The 22,543-nt window shown below is 49.0% G+C and overlaps 1 protein-coding gene and 1 long non-coding RNA gene across 3 annotated transcripts in view; both read left to right on the forward strand.

The window, feature by feature from the left end:
• Ror2 (receptor tyrosine kinase like orphan receptor 2) overlaps positions 1-3,034 on the forward strand; it is a 191,346-nt gene extending 188,312 nt beyond the window's left edge. The window contains exon 9 of the mRNA XM_059262936.1: positions 1,109-3,034. Coding sequence (XP_059118919.1) covers positions 1,109-2,554 — 1,446 coding nt within the window. The 3' untranslated portion in view covers positions 2,555-3,034. The remainder of the gene's footprint in view (positions 1-1,108) is intronic.
• A 2,050-nt stretch (positions 3,035-5,084) lies between these two features.
• On the forward strand, positions 5,085-11,701 carry LOC131910304 (uncharacterized). Of its 2 annotated transcripts, none has more exons than XR_009379092.1 (3): positions 5,085-6,852; positions 9,148-9,261; positions 11,134-11,701. It is a non-coding gene; the product is annotated as an uncharacterized LOC131910304 (long non-coding RNA). The 2 variants fall into 2 exon arrangements; XR_009379093.1 differs by lacking the exon at positions 5,085-6,852 and adding an exon at positions 7,922-8,091.
• The last annotated feature ends 10,842 nt before the right edge of the window (positions 11,702-22,543 follow it).

Consider the following 22,543-nt stretch of genomic DNA (forward strand, 5'->3'; position numbering starts at 1 on the left):
TCCATAGAGTCCAGCACCTGAGACTGTGGCCCTACCCCTCCACCTGCCCCAGGACCTCCCGGGCCCAGAGAGCTGCCTCAGTTTTGTCCTCAGGGTTACACTGAAAAGGAGAACTCAGACTTCACTATTTCAGGATTCCCATGGCATTTTTGAGAGGGGGTACCTTTTTCTGTTGTTTCGTTTTTCAGGGAGAGGTTGCCAGCCCTTTAGTCAGGAGGGATGGCACCCCTGAATGGCTGGCCCACTCTGGGTGTTCTAGATGCCCGGAGTGAGTGGAGATACTGAAACACGGCAGGTGACGACCTCTCCAGGCCTCGTGTATGCATACTTAGCTCATGACTGGCTTGGAGAGAAGTATTCCCACTCAGGTGACTTTGAGGGGTTTTTGGGGTGCCAGGAACAGAGCCGGCTCATTCAGCCCTTCAGTTAAGAATTCCTGGACGCTTGCCATGGCTTGGGGTTGGCATTTGAGGAAGACACAGGCCCTCAGCTGCAAGGCAGCTACACAAGGCCTAAAGTCTGCAGATAGTTCACCCAGAAGGAGGAGGCAGGGCAGAGAGAGGCAGGGTCAGTGTCACTGGGTGTCACTTCCACCCAAAGAATATCATCTAGTGCATAGGAAACCCTGAGGCTGACATGGAGGCAGGCTCTGTAGAACATGGTGCTAGGCTCTGAACTGAACAAATTCCAATAGGCAGGAAGTTAAGGTCGGGCACTGTAGGCCTGTAGGAAAAGCAGAGCATCTTGCTGTGATGTGGACATGTTGGGAGAGGTGTGACGAACACCTCTGTAGGCTCCTTGGGTGACTCTGAAGAACTGGGCTCCAGGCTCAGCTGTGAGTGTGAATAGATGTATGCACGCATGTGCATAAGGTGTTGGTGGGAACAGGGAGCCATGCCCACATTTGGAGACACCTAACATGCAGCTGGGTTAAGACTCTGGAGGGTGTCAGATGGAGGTGGCCTCCTGGCGTTGGAGCTGTAACTAGGGCAATAAGAAAGGCTGTGGGGCAGACAGGACCAGCAAGGCCATGCCAGCAGTGCCGATCCCAGACACTCTGCTTTGGCGTACTGCACTGACATGTATGTTTGACTTTCCTTCTTGGCAGGCCAAACTCAAAGAGATCAGCTTGTCCACAGTGAGGTTCATGGAGGAGCTTGGTGAGGACCGGTTTGGGAAAGTCTACAAAGGCCACCTGTTCGGGCCCGCCCCAGGAGAACCAACCCAAGCAGTGGCCATCAAGACACTGAAGGACAAAGCAGAGGGTCCCCTGCGGGAGGAGTTCCGGCAAGAGGCCATGCTGCGGGCACGGCTGCAGCACCCCAACATCGTCTGCCTACTAGGTGTGGTGACCAAGGACCAGCCCCTGAGCATGATCTTCAGTTACTGCTCACACGGCGACCTCCATGAGTTCCTGGTCATGCGCTCGCCACACTCCGACGTGGGCAGCACCGATGATGACCGCACAGTGAAGTCGGCCCTGGAGCCCCCTGACTTCGTGCACGTGGTGGCACAGATCGCTGCAGGGATGGAGTTTCTGTCCAGCCACCATGTGGTCCACAAAGACCTGGCCACACGCAATGTGCTGGTGTACGACAAGCTGAACGTGAGGATCTCAGACTTGGGCCTCTTCCGTGAGGTGTACTCTGCAGATTATTACAAACTCATGGGCAATTCACTGCTGCCCATCCGCTGGATGTCACCTGAGGCCATCATGTACGGCAAGTTCTCCATCGACTCTGACATCTGGTCCTATGGTGTGGTCCTCTGGGAGGTCTTCAGCTACGGCCTGCAGCCCTACTGTGGGTACTCCAACCAGGACGTGGTGGAGATGATCCGTAGCCGGCAGGTACTGCCCTGCCCAGATGACTGCCCCGCCTGGGTCTATGCGCTCATGATTGAATGCTGGAATGAGTTTCCCAGCAGGAGGCCCCGCTTTAAGGACATCCACAGCCGGCTCCGGGCCTGGGGCAACCTGTCCAACTACAATAGCTCAGCACAGACCTCGGGAGCCAGCAACACCACACAGACCAGCTCCCTGAGCACCAGCCCCGTGAGCAATGTGAGCAATGCCCGCTACATGGCACCCAAGCAGAAGGCCCAGCCCTTCCCACAGCCTCAGTTCATTCCCATGAAGGGTCAGATCAGACCCTTGGTGCCCCCAGCACAGTTGTATATCCCAGTCAATGGCTACCAGCCAGTGCCAGCCTATGGGGCCTACCTGCCCAACTTCTACCCAGTCCAAATCCCCATGCAGATGGCCCCACAGCAGGTGCCCCCCCAGATGGTCCCCAAGCCGAGCTCACACCACAGTGGCAGTGGCTCCACCAGCACAGGCTACGTCACCACGGCACCCTCCAACACATCTGTGGCGGACAGGGCAGCCCTGCTCGCAGAGGGCACTGAGGACACACAAAACATCCCCGAAGACGTGGCCCAGAGTCCTGTGCAGGAAGCGGTAGAGGAGGAGGAGGGCTCTGTCCCAGAGACTGAGCTGCTGGGAGACAGTGACACTCTCCAGGTGAACGAGGCCCATGTCCAGCTTGAAGCCTGAGGAGTATCCAGGGCCTGGAGCACCAGGATGAAAGTCCCTGATGTGACCAAATGGGGACCTCGGAATGGCTCTGAGAAGTCACGAACAGTGGCCTATCACTGGAGCCCAGGGATTGGCAGGCTGGTTTGAGCCTGCCCACCTGAGACTGTGAGAAATCTTATACTATCTCCTGCACTCTGTGCCCTTAAAACTGCCCCTGCAGCTCTGGCTTGGCTGGAGGGCGTTTCAGACAGCAGTGTAACATGGGCAGGGGTCCCGGCAGCGTGACCCCCTCAGAAGCAGGACAGGGAGACCCCGCCATCTTTATCCTGATGGTGGACAGGTAGTGAGGAGGAGATGTTGTGCAAACACATGGGCTGTGTCCTCACTCCCCTGTTCTTTGGGCTGAGGATTCAGGAGCCGGGGAGAGCAGGGCTGCAAAGGGCAGCAGAGAGGCGCCTTGGAACTGAAATACCCAGTGAGCCTCCTGCTGGCTGAGGGTGGAGGGAGCGCTCCCCACGCCCCCCACCCCCACCCCCGCCCCACCGCGCCCCGCCCACTGCCGATCATGTTCTTTTTAACAGCGGAAGGCCTGCAGAAGCAGGATGCTGCCACCTGCTGGGGTCCAGGGGTAGAGGAGCTTCTGAAAACCAACCGGGAGTGCCTTGTATTCAAGAAAAATGTGCCTTTACAGAAACCGGCAGGATTTTGTATTTTTGTGAAGGGTTTTAATTATACTGCGTGTGTACTTTGCCTACTTTTCTGGAATTTAAAGGAAAATGTTTCCTGGATTTAGAATGTTCAAAAGGAAGCAACATTGTACAGAAAACAGTATTGTTAAATGTTTTTTGTTTTTTTTTTTAAAGAATCATGTGCAGACCTTAAATGTAATTTATATGGTTTTCTGTGTGCAGTTTTCATGGAAGTATTTTGATCCTAAATAATGATTGAGTAATTTAACTGTGAGTATTGTCTCTGGGATGTCATCACATTAGGGTTGTGCTTGGCTTCATTCACCACATGTCAACGAGGTCCTTTCCTCCCGGGGTTCCTGTTCTACGTGGGCCATGGGCCAGCTGCCTGGCGTATGCTGTCGGTTCCACGGGTAGGCCTCATGCCTGGTGTACCCAATAAAGGAATGTTCGTCACTTCTGCGGGTTGGAAGGACACTGGGTTGAAGCAGGCACCTGCTGGATGAGGGGGCACTCGGGTGGGATTTGGGCTGAGCCTTTCCGTGGATTTGCAGTTCTGCTAGGACCAGTGGTCCATGACAATGAAGCGAGGGGATGGGGAAATGACAGAGATGGATTCTCACTGGTTTTTTCCTCCAATTTGTATTACTGTGTATGTGTGTGTACAGATGTGTATATGTACGTGTGTATGTGTGGTGTGTGTGTGGTGTGTATACAGATGTGTGTGTATGTGTGTGTATACAGAGTGTATGTGTGTGTGGTATGTGTACAGATGTGTGTGTATGTGTGGTGTGTGTGTGTGTGTGTGTGTGTGTGTGTGTGTGTGTGTGTGGAGTTCAGTGATCTCCTACAATCAGGCCCTAGGGAATGAACTCAGGTCCTCAGGCTTGGTGGCAAGTACCTTACTTAGCCTGCCAAGCCATCTTGCCAGCTCCCACTCCTTTTTTTTTAAATCCTTCCCTCCCTCCCTTCCACCACTCCCTCTCTCCTTCCTCCCTCCTCCCTCCTCCCTCTTGCACTTCACACGTGCTGAGCCAGGTCTCTACCATTATATCCACTTCCCCTGTCTTGAATTGGCACGTCAGTTGTACATACTTACTGGGTTCATCGTGGTGTGTCAGCCCATGTATACGTGTATAGAATGTGCACTGATCAAATGCGTTCTCCTCTTGGCCACCCAAACCCTGACCTCTAGGAGTCAGTGTTCTGAGCTCAGGTCGGCTTTTCTGTTACAGCCTCAAGTGCAGATCCATTGCCGGCGATGTGAAGATGGCCTTGGGTTTCCATCAGACACCTCTGAAAGTTCTGGAACCTGGAGCATGACTTTCCGGGGCTCTAGGGAAGGGTGAGGCCCAGGAGGAGTGAGGGGAGTAAGGCTTCTTCACTGCCCGGGGCTGCCTGCCTGCACCCTGCTCCGTTTCCAGTGTGGCTGCCTGCCTGGGCCAAGGCCATGGAGCACTTGGTGTCAGGTCACTGAGACATGGTGACCGCCTGGGCTGAAGCCTGGGGACAGACACCGAACAGCCCCAGTGCCCGAGGCAAGGGGCCTGAAAATGTGGCCTGTCCACCCGAGTGTGGCCCTGCTGGGGACGAGTTGTGCCTTTGCTCCGGGTCCATTACCCATATCCCATTTCCTTCAGAAAGTTTCTGTGGCAACGCCATCTTTAGCTTCCATGTACCCAATCTGACTAGGTGCTGCTGGCCTAGAATGTAGTTCAACAAGGGTTAGGGATGCTGCTCAATTGCACCCTGAGACCCCCTGAGCCAGAGAACCACTGGCCTCTTACAATGCATTTCCAGGGCCCATTCCTCCCCAGTTTCCTCCACTGCACAAACTCAAACTTGAATTAACGCACACTGTGAGCCCTATGGGTTCCCTGGGACTGTCTAACCACTTTGGGGGGAACAACTGTCTCAGGCAGAAACCACCTTTTAGTAGCACGTTTCCTGCCTGTGAGGTAGACGTCCCTTGCGCTAGGTCATAGAACTGACCTGCCCAGCCCCTCCTGTCTTCCCAACTCTCCAGTCTCCTGACTAAGCAGGGGCTAGCTGGTGCAGAGGCCACGGCTGAGGCAGTCATAACAGAAGCCAGAATTGCACAAAGAGCCTCGGAGTCACCTGGTGGAAGTGGGATGTGACACAGGAGCCTTCAGAAATGGAAGACCAGAGGGGTTTTGTTTTGCTCTGTTTTTATGATGTGTGGTCTTGTGGTAGGAGGCTGGGGTCAGCAAGCCCTTCCAGTCCAGACTCTCCTGGTGTTCCATGTCAAGCATTTCCATTTGTCCAAGTGTACAGTGGTCGCCTCTAGGACGGGGGTCTTACACTGTGCTTCAGAGGAGTCTGGAGAGTTCTTTGGTGGCCTGCCCATGGGAGATGGGCATGGGGAGGAGCGGGGGCCAGGATGCCCTTGCTGGGATAGCCACATCCTGACCCCCACCCCTGTTTCCTCTCACTCTGCTTTCCCAGTACAGTTCTTCTTAAATCCATCCAGACACAGTGAGCTGTAATGTGTGTCCTGACGGCAGCGTGGATGCTTCCCTGGGGGAAAAAAGGAATGTGACTGGGCTGTGATGAAGCGCCAGCTCCAGGGCCCCTCTCAGCCAGTGTGGTCAGGATGTCTGGAATGGGTACTGAAGGGGCTGAAGTTGCCTTCAGGAGGGTGTGACAGCTCCTGAAAGAGGAACTTAGCCTCATCTCTAACTTGTACACCTGGTGGTTTAACTGTTCTGTGGACACCCAAGGGTGAAATTGGGAAATGGCTTTTTGCGCTTCTTCCTAAGCAGGGAAGCCACTTCAGCCGACCGTGACTGGCCACCAGGTACTAACGGTCTCCACTGCCGGTGCCTTGGGGATATGGAAGCAGAAGTTCTGCAGAAACGTTGGGAGGTATTTCTGTCACAGTGGGGGAGAGGTATTTGGGGATTTCATGAAGGTTAAATATAAAATGTTCATTTCCCCCTCGTTCTAATCGTAAGCCCAGGGTGAAACTTGAAGAGGGCTACAAGCCTTTGAAGTTCCTGTGGTTGAGCAACAGTGGCTTAGTTGGAATGTTCTAGAACATGGACTGTAGAGCTCGATCACTCAGTTCAGGAGAATGCCACCGGTGGGTAACTGGTCTGTGTTTGTACCCACGAGAGTGATGTTCTCACAGCTACAGAGAAGCCGGCACAGAGCTGAATTCCAAATGAGCCTTACAGAGCCATGCGGACTTTTTACACACCTTACATTTCTGAATAAACCACCATTATTGAAGCAGTCTGTCCAAGCACTGGATACATTTTTCCGTACTGATTTAAGGCATGTGACTACAGTACGCGGCAGTGTTACTACCTGTGGCTCTCTCCCTCTATGAGACGCTGCTGCCTCTGCCTCACTTTGGAAATAGCTCGCCAAACGCTGCCGTGTTGGTAGCAATTTGGCAACCCTTTGTAGGTTTACAACTGTTTCAAACAGACCTTATGAAAAGTATCAGTCCTTGTGAGTGTGTGTTTAACATTTAAAGTCCTTTTGAAGCTGATACAATGAATCACAAAGGGACTAAGGCGAAAGGATTATCTGAAGCCCTGGCATTTGAGATTAGCCTGGGCAAAGTAAAGAGACCACTATCTCAACAAACAAAATAATCAGGTGAGTTTTTAAATGGGGGAGGGGATGCCGTCAAAGCCAGTGACCTCCATGGATGTGTCTGTGGGGTGGGTGCGGAGGGGTGCCATCAAGGCCAGTGACCTCCATGGATATGTCTGTGGGGTGGGTGCGGAGGGGTGCCATCAAGGCCAGTGACCTCCGTGGATGTGTCTGTGGGGCGGGTGTAGATGGGTGCCAGTGACCTCCATGGGTGTGTCTGTGCTTCCAGCCACACTTCCCTCCAGTCAGACTTCCCTCCACACTTCTTCATATAACTCATGCCACTGTTATCTGGGGGTCTTCCCAGGGTTTCTTTAGGTGCAAGTAAGTAAATAGTTAATATATTCTTATATTTATTTCTTTTTTTGTGTGGTAACTTTTCCCATAAATTCTTTTCTGCCTTTTTCGTCCCACTGAGCAGTGAGTCTTACCCATGGCCAGGAGCTCAGAGTCCCTTAGGGGTCTGGGGTTGAGGTGACTCTTGGTTGGTTTAACCCATTGCCCACTTGGATGGGTTCCCTCTGTGGCTGTCATAAACTGTTGCTGTGGAGAACGTGGGCCTGCCCCCTGCAGACCCGTGAGGCTGTGGAAACTGTCAATGGGCCAGGCAACCCAATGACGTGTGAGCATGGAGAGCACTTATTCCCCCAGCTCGGAATGGGGCTCAGCCTGTAGGCAGAGGTCCCCGCCCCCCAGCACGAGTGCATGATGGGGCCTGGAGATGCCTGTACTCTCATCCTGAGTACGTGTCACAGTGTAGGAAGTCAGGACAAATAAGCATGCTGCCTCTCCTCTAGCACTCTCCCATAGACTGGGTTCTAGTGAGAAATTTTACCCCTGCCCCCCCAAATGTAAACAAGTTTAAAATCAGCCTTTGGGGATTGCAAGGCACTAGGAGCATCTGGGAGAATCCAGAGAGGGACCAGGAAAAAAATGATCATTTCTTTGAAACCTCAGAAGGCAACAAGTTGCTCACTTGGGTGGCTTCCCTCTGTGACTGTCATAATCAGTGTTACTGTGGAGGACCTGCACCTGCCTCACCTCAGTCCCAGACCCCTAAGGGGCCCAGAGCTCCTGGCCATGGCAAGACTCATTGCTCAGTGTCGGGGGAGCGGGCAGAAAATAATTTGTGGGAAAAGTTGCCACAAAAAATAAATATAAGAATATATCAACTATTTACTTACCTCTTCCCTAGGATGGCCCAAGCTTGCCTATTCCCTGTGACTATTCAGTTCAGTTGAGGTATGTCGGGGTCAGCTTCATGTATGATGCCTTGTAGGTCTAGATGGAAGGACAGACAGCATCTGGATAGGAAAGGACGCCCACATAGACAGAGAGAGTGCAGAACAGGGACAGCTGTCCGCTTCCCCACAGGCTCTGACTGCCCACGCACGTCCCACTGCCCACGTGTGCCCTCTCCGTACCCAATAGTCCTAGCTTCTCCCCTCACTGGCAGGTCACACACACCACTGGCAGCAGCCAACAGCATTCCTTCCATTCCTGCTGCCTCATCTCTACGGCCATGAACATTTCAGTGTTCAATGTAGGCTTTCTTTCCTAGGCGTGGTTGGTATGTGTCTTGAGACCTGTTCTATGTGCCTTATTACTATGCCAGTGGCCTGTAGAACTCCTAATTCTCCTGCCTCCACTTCTCAAGCTCTGGGATTGAGTGTGAGGACCACCGTTCCTGACCCTACTGAGTTTTAAGAATTATCCCCCTCTTAGCATGGTGGGGTCTTTACCGTAAAAACGCACCAGAGCACCTCTTTGGAGGAAAGCCAGCCTAATCTACCAGGAATGCAAAGCCGGAGGATTTTGTTAGAAAAAATCCATCATTCATTTCAGAGATATAAACTAACTCAAATTAGGCCACAGAAGCCAAGAGACTGACATATGGTTTGCCTGGACTATCTACTACCGTCTTGTCCTTTGCTACCTGGCTGCTGGCTCCTATCCAGAGCTGGACCAGACTCTTTCCACAAATAATGCAGAGGAAGACTTATCTTGGGCTCTGGATTGGCCAGCACCTGACTTTACAGGGTGGGAGAAACTAGGTACTCTGCCTCATGGGGAAGTCTCGGGTCCTAATAGGAATACATTTCTTTAACCAAGGGATACCTGTAGCATCATTTAGTAAGAAGTGTTTCTGGGTCCCAGAATAGGATCTTCTTGTGTCCAGGACTCATCATCCTCCGTGGATGGAGCCATTGCTAACAGTTCATTTTTAACAGATTTACTGTGCTGAAGCTTACTTCTTAAAGCTCACCCATTGCTAATGCACAATTCATTAATTTTTAGTAAATGTGCAAAGGGCATGGCCTTCACCACCATCTCACTTTAGAACATTTCTATCTGCCCGCCTCCAGTCTTCGGGATTGTCTGGTGAACATTTCCTGTCAGTAGAATTCCAGGGTAAGTGGTATTTTTGCTTCTGTGTTCTTTCATTTTTTTTTAAAATTCCATGCTTCCCAGGTATCAGAAGTTCCTTTTATTGTTGCAAAGTGTTCTGTTGGACATCACCCTACCCTTTCTGTGCAGAGTCATCATAGGTGATTGTGTTTTTCTAGTTTGGAGACAGAGAGATGGCTCCATGGTAAAGACCACTGGAACCGAGGTTCAGTTTCCAGAAGCTCACAACCATCCTTAGCTCCAGTTCCAGAGGATGCAACTCCCTCTCTGACCTCTGCAGGCACTGTACATGGTACACAGACATGCTTGCAGGCAAAACACTCCTGCACATAAAAATAAACATTTTTAAAACTAATGCTGCTGTGAACACTTGAACATGTTCATGGATGGGCATAAGTTTCTGTCTGTCAACAGATAAAATTATGACAAATTGAGTATAAATATTAAAATTCCACTTCAGCTCATTGTGTGAATTGGAGTGAGTTTTCTGATGAGCTGTGCAGAGGAAGTTGACTTCTTGGGCAGAAAGGAGATTAAAGGCTTCAGAAATAGAACAAAAAAGGATTGCTTCCTTTCAAAGTCACTTTCTGAATGAAGATGGAAGTAATGTGGGTAAATCCCTGGGTTCTGCTTGTTGATGAATAAAGGGCTTTAGCAGTGAATCTGTTTGGGTTTGGTCTGTAGGACATTACAGACGCCCAAACCATACATACAGAGACGCCCAAGCCAAGGCAACAAACGCCTGTAAACTTTATATAAGAGATGTCTCTCGGTAGACATCCTGGTAGAGGAGTTGCTGAGTTACATGTAAATGATTGATCTTTATAGGATACTTCCAAACTACTTTCCATAGCAGTGAAGGGCAGGTTTATATATATATATATATCTTTAACTGGCATTTTCAGTCAGCTTTTAAAATGTGTAGCCATCCTTCTGGATGCAGAGTGAAAACCAGCTACTTTAAAGAATCTTGAGGGGGACTGGAGAGATGGTTCAGTGGTTAGGAGCACTTGCTGCTTTTTCAGAGATCCTGAATTCAGTTCCCAACTCACACATCAGGCAGCTCACAACCACAGAACTACCTGTAACTCTGGCTCCAAGGGATCAGATGACCTCTTCAGAGGGTAAACACACACACACACACACACACACACACACACACACACACACACACAGGCACACGCACACGCACACACACACATATTAAAAAATACATCTGTATAAAACCTTTTAAGAAATGTGTTTGGGTTTACAATGGTCGTTTATAATGGTGGGGGAGGCATGGCAGCAGGCAGCTGGAGCAAGAAGCTGAGCGATCACGTTTCCAGCTATAAACAGGAGGTGGGGTGAGATCATAAACTTGCAAAGCCTGCTAGTGACCTGCTTCCTCTAGCGAGGCTCCACCTCTAAAGGTCTGATAACTGTCTAGTTATCTAGTTACTTTTCTGTTGTGAAGAGACTTGACAAAGACAACTTAAAAGGAAAACATTAATCAGGGCTGGCTTGTGGTTTCAGAAGATTAGTCCATGTTCATCATGGCAGGAAGCATGGCGGCAGGCAGGCAGGCAGGTCTGGTGCTCTAGAAGTAGCTGAGAGCTTTACATCCTGATTCACAGTTCGGAGGCAGAAAGAAAGCAAGTCCGGGCCTAGTGTGGGCTTCTGAAATCTCAAACCCCACTCCCAGCAACACACCTCCTCCTAATCTTTCCAAAACAGTTCCACCAACTAGTGACAAAGCATTCAAACCTATGAGTCTGTGGGGGCCGGTCTCATTCAGACCACCACAATAACTTTCCCAAGCAGCACCACCTACCAGGACCGAGTGTTCAAGGACATGAGCCTATGGGGGACATTTCTCATTCAAACCTCCCTCAGGAACTGTGATGGAGGGAACTCTCCGCCACTGGTGACGTAAACATGAGAGAACAGAAACAACATGGCCTAACAACAGTGTTTGACACACACTACAAGGCTGGACTTGGGGACCAACGGCCAGTGGACCTGATTGTCACTGAAGGAGCTTAGGAACTAAGGTACGAGACCTTTAGCAGAATCCTGAGAGGAGACATTGCACCCTGACTCTGGTTAAGTCACCTCTGTCTGTTCATCTGCTCGGGCTGCCATTATGTCCACACCTCACTGCAGCTGGGACTTCTACTTGACAAGATGTCAGACCGTGGCTTGACATCTAAATGGAGCTCAAGAATGATGAGTGAATAACTGGCAAAATCCCAAGACCCTCAACAGATAACAGGTGGATAATTTGCAGTCCATTCATATTATTGCAGTGTCTATACCGCAGCCATTAAAATGAATGAACTGGATTTCAGAATCCTGAAATGAATTAATATCACTACTGTTAATGTTGACAGAGAAAGCCATTTACAGAGGCGCATGAAACGTGATATGACTTAGACAAAAGTGAAATGCAGGAACATGTTCACACAGCAGAAGAATGAACCCTCCAGTGGCCCCACCCCTTGGGAGTTGCCTTCCCTGGAGGGAGGAAGGGAAAAGTTACCAAGTGGCTGCTGGGGAAGGAATGCCACAGCTTCCCGTTTATTTCCTTTATAATAAATACGTTCTAAATGTACGTGATAAAAGTTGGGGATATGTTGAACCTGGTGAGTACCATAACAATAATGAGGAATCTGGGGGTGTCCCTAATTAGGAATATTTTGAATTTGAAAAGTAATAATGAAGACAGAGGCTGACTTGGTCCTCTTCCATTGCTCTCTACCTCATTTTTTTTTTTTTTTTCTCTTTTGAGACAGGGATGTCGGATCAGTTTGTACCAGGTCATCACGAATACTGGTGACCCAAATGGGAAGCACACACCCTGGTCAACGGACTACCGTGACCATCAGCAAGACGGTGATTGGTCCAAAGCCCGAGATATTTTGGCTGATTAGTTCAAAATGAACAGCTGTGATTGGCCAAACACGTGGCCGCAACTGGTCTAAACGCTCCTGCTCAGACCCACTCAAAGATGCCCTCCCGAGCCTCCTGCACTGGCACTTTGTGTCAGGTCTAGCCTCTGCCACCTTCCTTAGTGCATGCTGAGCCAGTAACCAGCAGAGGAATCCAGGTGTCTGCTTCTCTCCCTGACCCCAAAGTTCTGGGGTTATAGACACGCACTGTCTCAAGCTTTTATGTGGGTGCTGGGGATGCAAACTCAAGTCCTGGTGCTTGTGAAATAGACACTTTCCCCTGAGACATCAGCCCTAGCCCTGCCTTTGATCAGACCCGGCAATCCCATCCACCTAGGGGACCGCTCTCCCAGGAGGAGGATGCACCTGTCCACCTGAGCGATCCTAATGGTACCCATCGTCCTGCTCCTGCACATCCCTCCAGTGCCAGATGCCCATATACTGCCCCAGTAGAGGCAGGGATGCTGAGACTGGGCCGTGGCCGATTATTCCAGGGGCCTGGGGTAAGTGTGGTCTGTAGGACGACTTCTGAGTTCAATCCATAAGACGATAGATGGGATCGTACGTCCTGGAAGGCCCACTCACACAGGAAAGGGAAAAGACAGTTGAAGAGAGAAGGGCCATGACGGAGGGTGACAGAGATAAGGTGAGAGGCACAAAAGCAGCCCCAGGGTGAAAGTAGCAGAGATCATGAAGGTCCCTGAATGAAAGCAACAGGGACAGATGGACAGGGAAGGGAGAAGCACTGGCCACAGAGAGGAAAAAACAACAACAACAACAACAACAAAAAAGACTGACATTTTTTTTTAATTAAGAAATTTTTTCCATTCATTTTACACACCAATCAAAGATCCCCCTCTTCCCTCCTCCCGCCCCCTCAGCCTCCCCCTCCCTTTCCCCCTACCCATCCCCACCCTCACCCCGCCAAGAAGGCAAGGCCTTCTATGAGGAGGCATGTCCTGTAGAGGTAAGTCCAAGCCCCTCCCCCTGCCTCAAGGCTGCGAGAAGCATCCCATCATAGGTAGTGGGCTCCAAAAAGCCCAATTATGCACCAGGGATGGGTTCTAGGTTCTAATCCTACTGCCAGGGGGCCCCTCAAGAAGATCAAGCTACACAACTGTCTCGCCATGCAGAGGGCCCAGCCTAGTCCCGTGCAGGCTCCACAGCCATTGATCCAACTTTCATGAGTTCCCATGGCTGACATTCTCAGAAAAGAAACAGCTTGCAGAATTGCGAGGGAACTTGTGAGGAGCCCCCAGAAGTCTGAGGACTCGGGTCAGACTTTTTTTTTTTTTTAAAGATTTATTTATTTATTATGTATACAGCATGTATGACTGCAGGCCAGAAGAGGGCACCAGATCTCATTACAGATGGTTGTGAGCCACCATGTGGTTGCTGGGAATTGAACTCAGGACCTCTGGAAGAACAGGCAGTGCTCTTAACCTCTAAGCCATCTCTCCAGCCCCCTTGGGTCAGACTTCTAATAGGCTCCCCAGTCTTCTGGTCTCTCCTGAGGGGTCCTGCTGTATAGCTATTGGGCTGGCTGTAGTAGATTGTACACGGTGTAACAGTTGCACCCGGGGCAGGAGTGTGAAGTGGATTGTACACAGTGTAACAGTTGCACCCGGGGCAGGAGTGTGAAGTGGATTGTACACGGTGTAACAGTTGCACCCGGGGCAGGAGTGTGAAGTGGATTGTACATGGTGTAACAGTTGCACCCGGGGCAGGAGTGTGAAGTGGATTGTACACGGTGTAACAGTTGCACCCGGGGCAGGAGTGTGAAGTGGATTGTACACGGTGTAACAGTTGCACCCAGGGCAGGAGTGTGAAGTGGATTGTACATGGTGTAACAGTTGCACCCGGGGCAGGAGTGTGAAGTGGCAGCCGCTGATGAGAGAGGATAGGGCCAGTGAAGAGAATCTGCAGGCCTTGGTCTGCAGAAGAGTTCCAGAAAGGATGGAACTGCCAAGGGCTAAGGTTCCTGGTGCCCAAGACCCACACAGGTGCCGTCGAGCCCCAGGGTGCCTCTCACTGCTATCCCACCCACCTGCTGTTGCTGCTTGCTGCAGTCATACGCTGGGGAAAGGAAGCAGCCAGACACCCGAGTTTACAGATCTGCCCTCGCACCATTTTTGTCCAGGTGAAACAGAAGAAGAGCCCTTGTCCAGCTAACTGCTGGTGTTAGTCACCCCGGGTACTTTTCACAGTGATGGCAGACTCGCTAATGTGCTCAGGTACTATGGTGAGCATTCTGTGAATGCCTTTCCCTTAGCAGTTAAAGCAGCTTTAGTGGGTAAGTCAGAGGAGCCATGATTCAAGAATTTAGAGTTTTGGGGCAGGAAGGAGAGGCAGACCATCTCTACACAAAACACACTTAAACACACACACACACACATATATGTTCGTGTAAACACCTATATTTTATAGTAAATTGTATATATATTATTGCTAAGACCTATATGTGTACATACACATATTTACATGTATTTAGTAAGAGGACAAATTCTCTTCAAAGGAGTATTTTCTGCAGGTCAGTGGAACCAGAAGTTGGTGTTTCGGGCTTCTCTAGTCCCCTGCTAGTACTTGTGTGGGCAGCAGGTGGCGCTAGAGTCCTCCCCGATGTCCTGCTGAACCTATGCCCAGCGTCCTTAGCTCTTCTCAGGTTTGACCCAGGTGTGTGGTTTCATCGCGGCAGATTCTCCGTCCTTGCATTTAGTGTGAAGAGAAGTGCCAGAAAGGTTACAAAAAGCTGATTCACGATTCCCAAACCTGATTTAGGTGAGTGAAGGTCAACAGACAAGGTCCGGGCCGCATTGGGATGGAACGTGGTGTACTGGCTATGTACCGGCTAACTGTACAGGTCTGGCTTTGCCTCCTGAATCCTACAACATCCTCACGTGGGAGGGAATATTACACCCTCACAAAGAGAAGGAAAAGGGACCCAGAGAGCCAAACTCTTCTAAAGAAACAGAAAGACAGGGCCAGGGAGAGAGCTGCATGTGAAACTGTCTGGGTCAGCAGAGGGGACTACCGGGGTCAACGGAGAATAAAGAGGGCTATGTGCAACATACAATGTTTACACCAAAAGGTTAAGGAAGTAAGTTAAAAAAAAAAAAAAAAAAAAGACAGACTAAAGCCGCCAATGGTGTAGAGGCAGAGGCCACCTCCACCTCCCAGGACAGCCCCTGAGCCCACATGAAGCCCTGAACGGACTGAGAAAACAGGAATCCCTGTGGGAATCCTTTGTTGCGAATGCTTCTCTCTCTTTTATCATCAAAAGAGCAAACCAAACAAAAGAGCGGTGGCCGGCGCTCTGGCACCTTGCTTTGGGAATTGTGACCTAAGGGAAGAAGGTGGCGTGGTGCATGTTCTGGGAGGGTGTGGGGAAGGTGCCCCCTGAAGGTGTGCCTTCTGTTACTTATGTCTGTCGTCTTAAAGAGCCACCCCCCAAAACCAGCCGTTGGAATGGCGTTATACTCTGACCTAAAATGTCCCCCAAGGCTCATGTGTGGAGACTTGTACCCTCCTTGCAGCGGGGTCCATAGGTACACTCTGGAAGGTGATTCAGTCTTGAGCTCTATCTCATGACTAGGTTAACTCATAGATGGAGCTGGAGCTTAAAGGCACTATGGAGAGGTGGTCAGAACATGGGAGGCCCACCACAGTGGGAGGCAGCAGGCTTCTGGGGCCATGCCTTTAAAGGAGAAGTTTTGTCCCTGCCCCACTTACTTCGTGGTGAGCAGCTGTGTTCTACCACACACTCCCCATGTGCTGGTCAGTCCCGCCATAGCCCCCACAAGCGACTAAGCTGACCATGACAGAAGCCTCAGAAACCATGAGCCGAAACAAGCCTTTCCTCCTGCAAGCTGATTCATCTCAGGAACTCCTCACAGCAACAGAAAGCAACTTAACACAAACCGGATCCAGTCCAAGATGGTAAGTGACAACATTCCAAATGAGCTATTGGGAGGCTGGAGAGATGGCTCAGAGGTTAAGAGCACTGACTGATCTTCCAGAGGTCCTGAGTTTAATTCCCAGCAACCACAGGGTGGCTCACAACCACCTGTAATGAGATTTGGTGCCCTCTTCTGTCCTGCAGGGACACGTGCATACTTTATACATATACATATGTATACGTATATTTATACATAATAATTATTTTAAAAAATTTTTTGAGCTGTTGAATTTCACATAGAGGCCAGCATAGAGAGATGTTAAACTCTGATTTCTGTAGGATTCTGTGGCAAGGGGACTAGTGGGGGAAACCCAAGGTGGTTTCCTGCAAAGCTAAGGGGACAGCTGATCTTTTTCCTAATCATCTGATCCAGGAAACCAGAGCTTCTCAAAAGCCTAATGATGATACACCCTCCACTGGCATCACTTAACCTAAATTAGTCATTTCTAGGAAATTGAGAAATAACTAGGGGACCAGCAGAGAATCTTTTTCATTAAATCCACGTGCTTACCAGAAGTAAACAAGGGTCAAAATTGAATGAGACAAGTGCTGAGAATTGAATTATGCTAATTTTGATTGTAACAAAATCACAAGTTGTCATTTGTACGAAGAAGAAATAAGCATCAAGGCAGAATTTTATGATTAGTTTGTTGGGCATGAAGTTGATGGCCTCTGACTATGGAATCCTTGTCAAGTATCCAGGGCTGCTATTTTGCCTTGCAATGTGCAATAACTCTCAAGTGAGACCACAGGTTATTTATAACTTAGTTCCCACATAGTCTAAGTGATGGCAATATTGTTATGCCCTAGTTAGCTGAATGACTTACCGGGATGGAGTCTGTCTCTAATAACTTCTAACCATGACTTGTCCAGACTCAGTGCCTGGCATTCCTTTCTCTCAAGGACCTCAAGATGCTTTGTCTCGCTGGACGCACCCACCCCTTTAGCATACTGACGGGAGGGGCTCTTACCAGTTCATCTTTACAAATCATTTATTTAACTGATGTTGGTGGATTGACATTTGAGATGAGCTCTCTGGTGTAACCTGCAGGATATGTGGACCACATTTCCTTCTATCTCTGACACACAAGGTCTTTCTGGGCCCATTAGATTCATTAAGAGTAGGAAAATACAAATAGAAACGTGTTCATAATTTCTTACTCTTTGCATTTCTAGGAGCATGTGGAGACTTATATGTAATTGTCCCATTATTTATCAATTAATTTTTATAGCTTACAAAGTTGTTTTTGGAGACAGGATCTCATGTATCCCAGGCTGGCTTTGACTTCACTGTGTAGCCAGGGATGATGACCTTCAATCTCGTAGCCTCCTGCCTTCACCTCCTAAGTGCTGGGATTACAGGTCTACACCACCATGTTCTACCCACACAGTGCTGGGGATCAAAGCCAGGGTTTTGTGCATGCTAGGCAACCCTCTCCCAACTGCCCCGAACTCTCATCAAATATTTTGAAGGTGCATATATTTTAAGGAGTCCAGCAGCTCTGCTCGACACTGAGATTGCAGCGCCCAAACACAGGACTGGATTTCTTGGAGTCTTGTAGAAAAGTTGATAGAGGGTGCCAGAAACAATCAGAAGTAGAACAGAATTCTGGGTTTATGCCAGGTCCTCCATAGTAAAGCTGATGCATTGTCCAAAAAGGGGGACTAAGGTCACACTTGTGCCAGGCAGTTTACAGAGAAAATGTCCTGCATGAAAATCCCCAGGAAGATGCTAGCTTGAGATGTTAATAAGTGTGTGTGTGTGTGTGTGTGTGTGTGTGTGTGTGTGTTATGTACATGTTCCCATGGGTGTATCTACGTGTTCCTGTGAGGGCATGTGTGCTTGGCAGTAGGTACATATGCACTCTGTGTGTGTGTGTGTGTGTGTGCACGTGTGTGTGCACGTGTGTGTGTACGTGTGTGTGTGTACACACGTGTGTGTGTGTGTGTGTGTGCATGTGTGTGTGTGCACATGTGATGGCCAGAGGACAAGTAGGATGTTTTCAGCTGTTGCCCTTCACCTTATTTCTTAAGAAAGGATCTTTCACTGAAGTCGGAATTCATGGATTCAGCTGGGCTGGTTGGCCGGTGAGCTCGAGGGATTTGCCTGTCTCTGCCCCCGTGCCCATCCCATCCCACACTGGATTTCAGACACACATCACCACATCCAGCTTTTATTTGGGTGCCAGAGATCTGATCTGGGGTCCTCACACTTACACAGCAGGCACTTTCCCCACTGAGCCGTCCCCTCAAACTGATGACGCCTCGTCCAAGAAATGACTCACTTCTGTTTTGTTCTTTCTCTATAAACTTAAATGGATTTTTAAAACTCATTTTTCTGCAATGACATCACTATGATGGACTTCCTGCATCAGTCAGCTCAGGGTGCTGTGACAAAACATCCCAGACTGGATGGCTGAATCCGTGGATAGGTATTCTCTCCCAGTCCTGGATGTTGGGAATCTGAGGCCTATTCCTTGGCTAGTGGATGTGTCTTCCCCCAGTCGGTCCCTCTGCATCCTGATTTTGTCTGATCGGGAGTAGGATCCGGGTCCTCTCTAGGGACCTCATTTTTACTCTGTTACCTTTGAAGAGCCCCTTAACTGCTAACACATCACTTCTGAGACTATATTAGAGATTACAACTAGAACAAATGGACTGGACAGGGTTGGGACCAGGGACCAGGGGGACTCACTCTAACCCACGGAATTCTACTCAAGTAAAATGCTTTTGTCCAAACATCACTTCCAAAGAATTTTAAGAAGAAGGAGCAAATATATTTTCTCTTGAAACTTTGGCAACACCATTGTAAAATTCAACGAGGTTTGCCAGTAAGTGACTGTGTACACACAGTGTCCTCCTCTCGAGGACAGCTGTTTGGTTGGAGCCTCTGGATCACCCCTGCATGCTCTGGAAAGCCCCATTCCTTTCTCTAGCCCAGTTCCACATTCTTGGCAACTTCCTCCCCTGATGCCGCCAGCTGCTCAAGTCCCCGTCTAAGTCCTCAGCTTTTGACCATACTTGGGCACAAACACGGCTGTGGCAGAGACATACATCATCACCCCTCACCATCAATCTATAAAATCTCCCTGCCTTAGTTCAGGTGAAAGACTTCTTTAGCCTTGTTCTTGGAGACCAGTGAGCCCACCGGGAGTTGCTTTGCTCAATATACCTGTTGTTATACTTTTTCGATTCAGCTGGATCTGGCTTATGTCTCAGCGGAGAAACTTATTATGGAGGGGGGGGGGAGACAGAAAATGTATTATCAGCCATTGTCACTGCCTGTGTGTAACTGAACCAAAGGGTGCCTTGGTTTCTGACCAGTCAGTTCCTTTCAGGTTTCTAGAAAGGACAATGGGAAGGCTCCTGAGAGTGTTTGCATGTTATTGTTTATTATGTATTTCACGTATTAGTGAAAAGAAGTGAAACTGGACATTGTCACGTCGGGTCCAACTACAGGTGTGTGTGAAATGAAGTGTGGCCCCACCCCTGGACACAGGCTCCCCATGTGCACCTCGCTGTTCCTGAGATGGACCGTCTGGGTGGGTAGGAGGAGAGGAGGGTCCACCCACACTGTTGCCGTGTTGTCGAGAGAAGGATACTTGCTCTTCTAAGGCACTTTCCACAGAATCTGAAAGTCACACACTACCATAAACAATTCTTCCTTCCCAACTTTGCTGAAAAACAATTGTATTCTCTTAAATGAAAATGGCTCTCCAGACCAGAAATTCTCCATTCTGACATGTGTCCAAAGTGTTCTTTCTGCCATCACGGTCGCGACTACTCAGTAAATGGCACCACCCCCTCCTTCTGCTGTCACACTCTCACAGGAGAAGCAGGAAAAGAAAGCATTCCTCCTGAGAGCACTCGAGACAAGCAATTCCCTGTCAAGTGAGTTGCTGGATTAATGTCACCGAAAGGCAAACACCGGCACACCCCGCCACCAGGAATCTCCTATTTGCTTGGTTTGTAAAAAGCCATGCCTGCTACCCTCTCCCCCTTTTTAAAAACAAGATCCTATGTATCCCAAGCTGGCCTGGAACTTGCTGTATAGACAAAGATGACCTTAAACTCTAGATCCTCCTGCCTCTGCCACTCAGGTGCTAGGATTCCAGGGTGTGCTACCAGTGTGGCTTCGTTCTGTGGCTGTGATCAAAACACTCTGACCAAAAGCAACTTTATTTGGCTCACATGTCCAGTTCACAGTCCATGAAGGCGTGGCAGAAAGTGAATGTTTCCACACTAGCAGGCTCATACTCTAGCTTTCTTATGTAGCCCAGGATCACCCACATAGGGAATGGCAGCCCCCGTGGTGGGCTGGACCATCCTACATACATGATGACATGCCCATAGACCATCCTGATAAAGACGATTATTTCACCTAAGAATATTTTCTTCAGGTAACTCTAGACTGTATAAAGATGACAGTTTACACTAATCAGGGCAACCACTGTAACTAAGTGCATGTGATGATGGGGATATGTGCCAGGCAAGCACTCTCCCGACTCAACTGTGTCTCCAGTTCCATCTTGGTCTACCTTTTTTAGAGAAAGAAAGCCAGTAAGAGTCAGAGTCTACACATTATTTTCAACAAGGACACCCTACACAAATGGTCAGCCTCAAGACGTTCTACTAGACACAGCTGGGTGACAGAGGCTAGACCACTGAAGAAGTTGTGGCTCTTTCTCCTACCCACAGGGTCAGAGTCTTGCTGTATAACTCAGGCTGGCCTGAAACTTACCAAGTAGCCCAGGTTGTCTAAGTGTCCTGGTGGGAATCATGGATGGGAAGGGATATAAAGAAAAGCACGCTTACTTTACTTTTTCCTTTTTTTCTTGCGATTTCAGGAATCAAACCGAAGACTGCATACCTTCTAGTTGAGCCATTCAGCACCAAGCTGCATTCCCAGCTTGGAAAGTAAATTGTCCTCACTTCGCTTGACTCAGACAAAAGCAACACTAGTCGACCCCAAGAAGTCATGGTAGATGAAGTCATGCCTAGAACAACTGTAAAGGTACAGCACAGAGGCACACTCACAGTCCCATGAGTAAAGAAAACCAAGTTCTAAAAGAGGTCGAGTGGCCAAGAAAAAGAACTGAGAGAGGAAGGAAAGAAAAATAAAAGGAGGCCGGGGGCAGCTTGCCTGCGTTGGGTGAATGCTTGCCTCAATTCCCAGTACTTAAGAAAGAAAGAAATGTCAGATGAAAGTCTCAACATATCAATCAAGACTTTGTTAGCCGGGTGGTGTGGCACCTGCCTTTAATCCCAGCACTCAGGAGGCAGAGGCAGGAGGATCTCTGTGAGTTCGAGGCCAGCCTGGGCTACACAAAGAGTTCCAGGACAGCCAGAGCTACACAGAGAAACTGTCTCAAAACAAACAAACAAACAAAAAAGACAAGTTAAATGTAGATGTTTTAAGTACATCAATTAAGACAGAGACTGACAGGGTGGATTTAAAATCAGAACCCAGGGGCCAGAGAGGTGGTTTATCGTTAAGACCCTGTAGTGCTCTTGAGCAGACCTGAGTTGGGTGTAAGCCAGCACCTAAGTCAGGCAGCTCACTATAGCCTATAACTCCATCTCCAGGGGATCCAGTGCCCTTGTGTAGCTTCTGTGGCACCTGCCCTCACACATGCTCATGCCCCCATCCATCCCAGACACACACAAACACATAATTAAAAAACAAAAAAGAAATCTTTTTAATCATAACCCAACTATGTAGTCTACAAAAAAGTCTCTTCACATGTAATGATCTAGGTTGGAATTAAAAACAGAAAAGACATGAAAATATTAATCAAAGACAGCAAATAATGGCTAGATTGTTATAAGATAAAATGGACTTTAGGGCAAAGGAAATGCCAGGAGCAGAAAAAAAAGTGTTGCCTATGAATGAAAAGTCGATATAAAAGAAACAATGATTTTAAATGCGAATAAACCAGAGCAGATAGCTACAAAATTCATGATAAAAGCAGTGGGTAAAACTGAAGGACAGGCCGGGCGGTGGTGGCGCACGCCTTTAATCCCAGCACTCTGGAGGCAGAGCCAGGCGGATCTCTGTGAGTTCGAGGCCAGCCTGGTCTCCAAAGCGAGTTCCAGGAAAGGCGCAAAGCTACACAGAGAAACCCTGCCTCGAAAAACCAAAAAAAAAAAAGTTTAAAAAAAACAAAAAACAAAAAACAAAAAACAAAAAACAAAAAACAAAAAAACTGAAGGACAGGGCAGCCAAAGCACTTGGCAGAACCATTCCGGAGCGTGTCAGGGAGGCACAGAGCAGAGAGCTGCGTTTTCTGGAGCCTCAGACCCCATAAGATCTGGATATGTCCTTCATATCTGACTGGATTTACAGTGCTTTGGGCCGTTTCTAGGAATGTGTAACAAACAAACAAACTGGTAAACTGGT

This window comes from Peromyscus eremicus, chromosome 5, assembly GCF_949786415.1.
Source record: "Peromyscus eremicus chromosome 5, PerEre_H2_v1, whole genome shotgun sequence".
NCBI classification, from domain to species: domain Eukaryota; kingdom Metazoa; phylum Chordata; class Mammalia; order Rodentia; family Cricetidae; genus Peromyscus; species Peromyscus eremicus.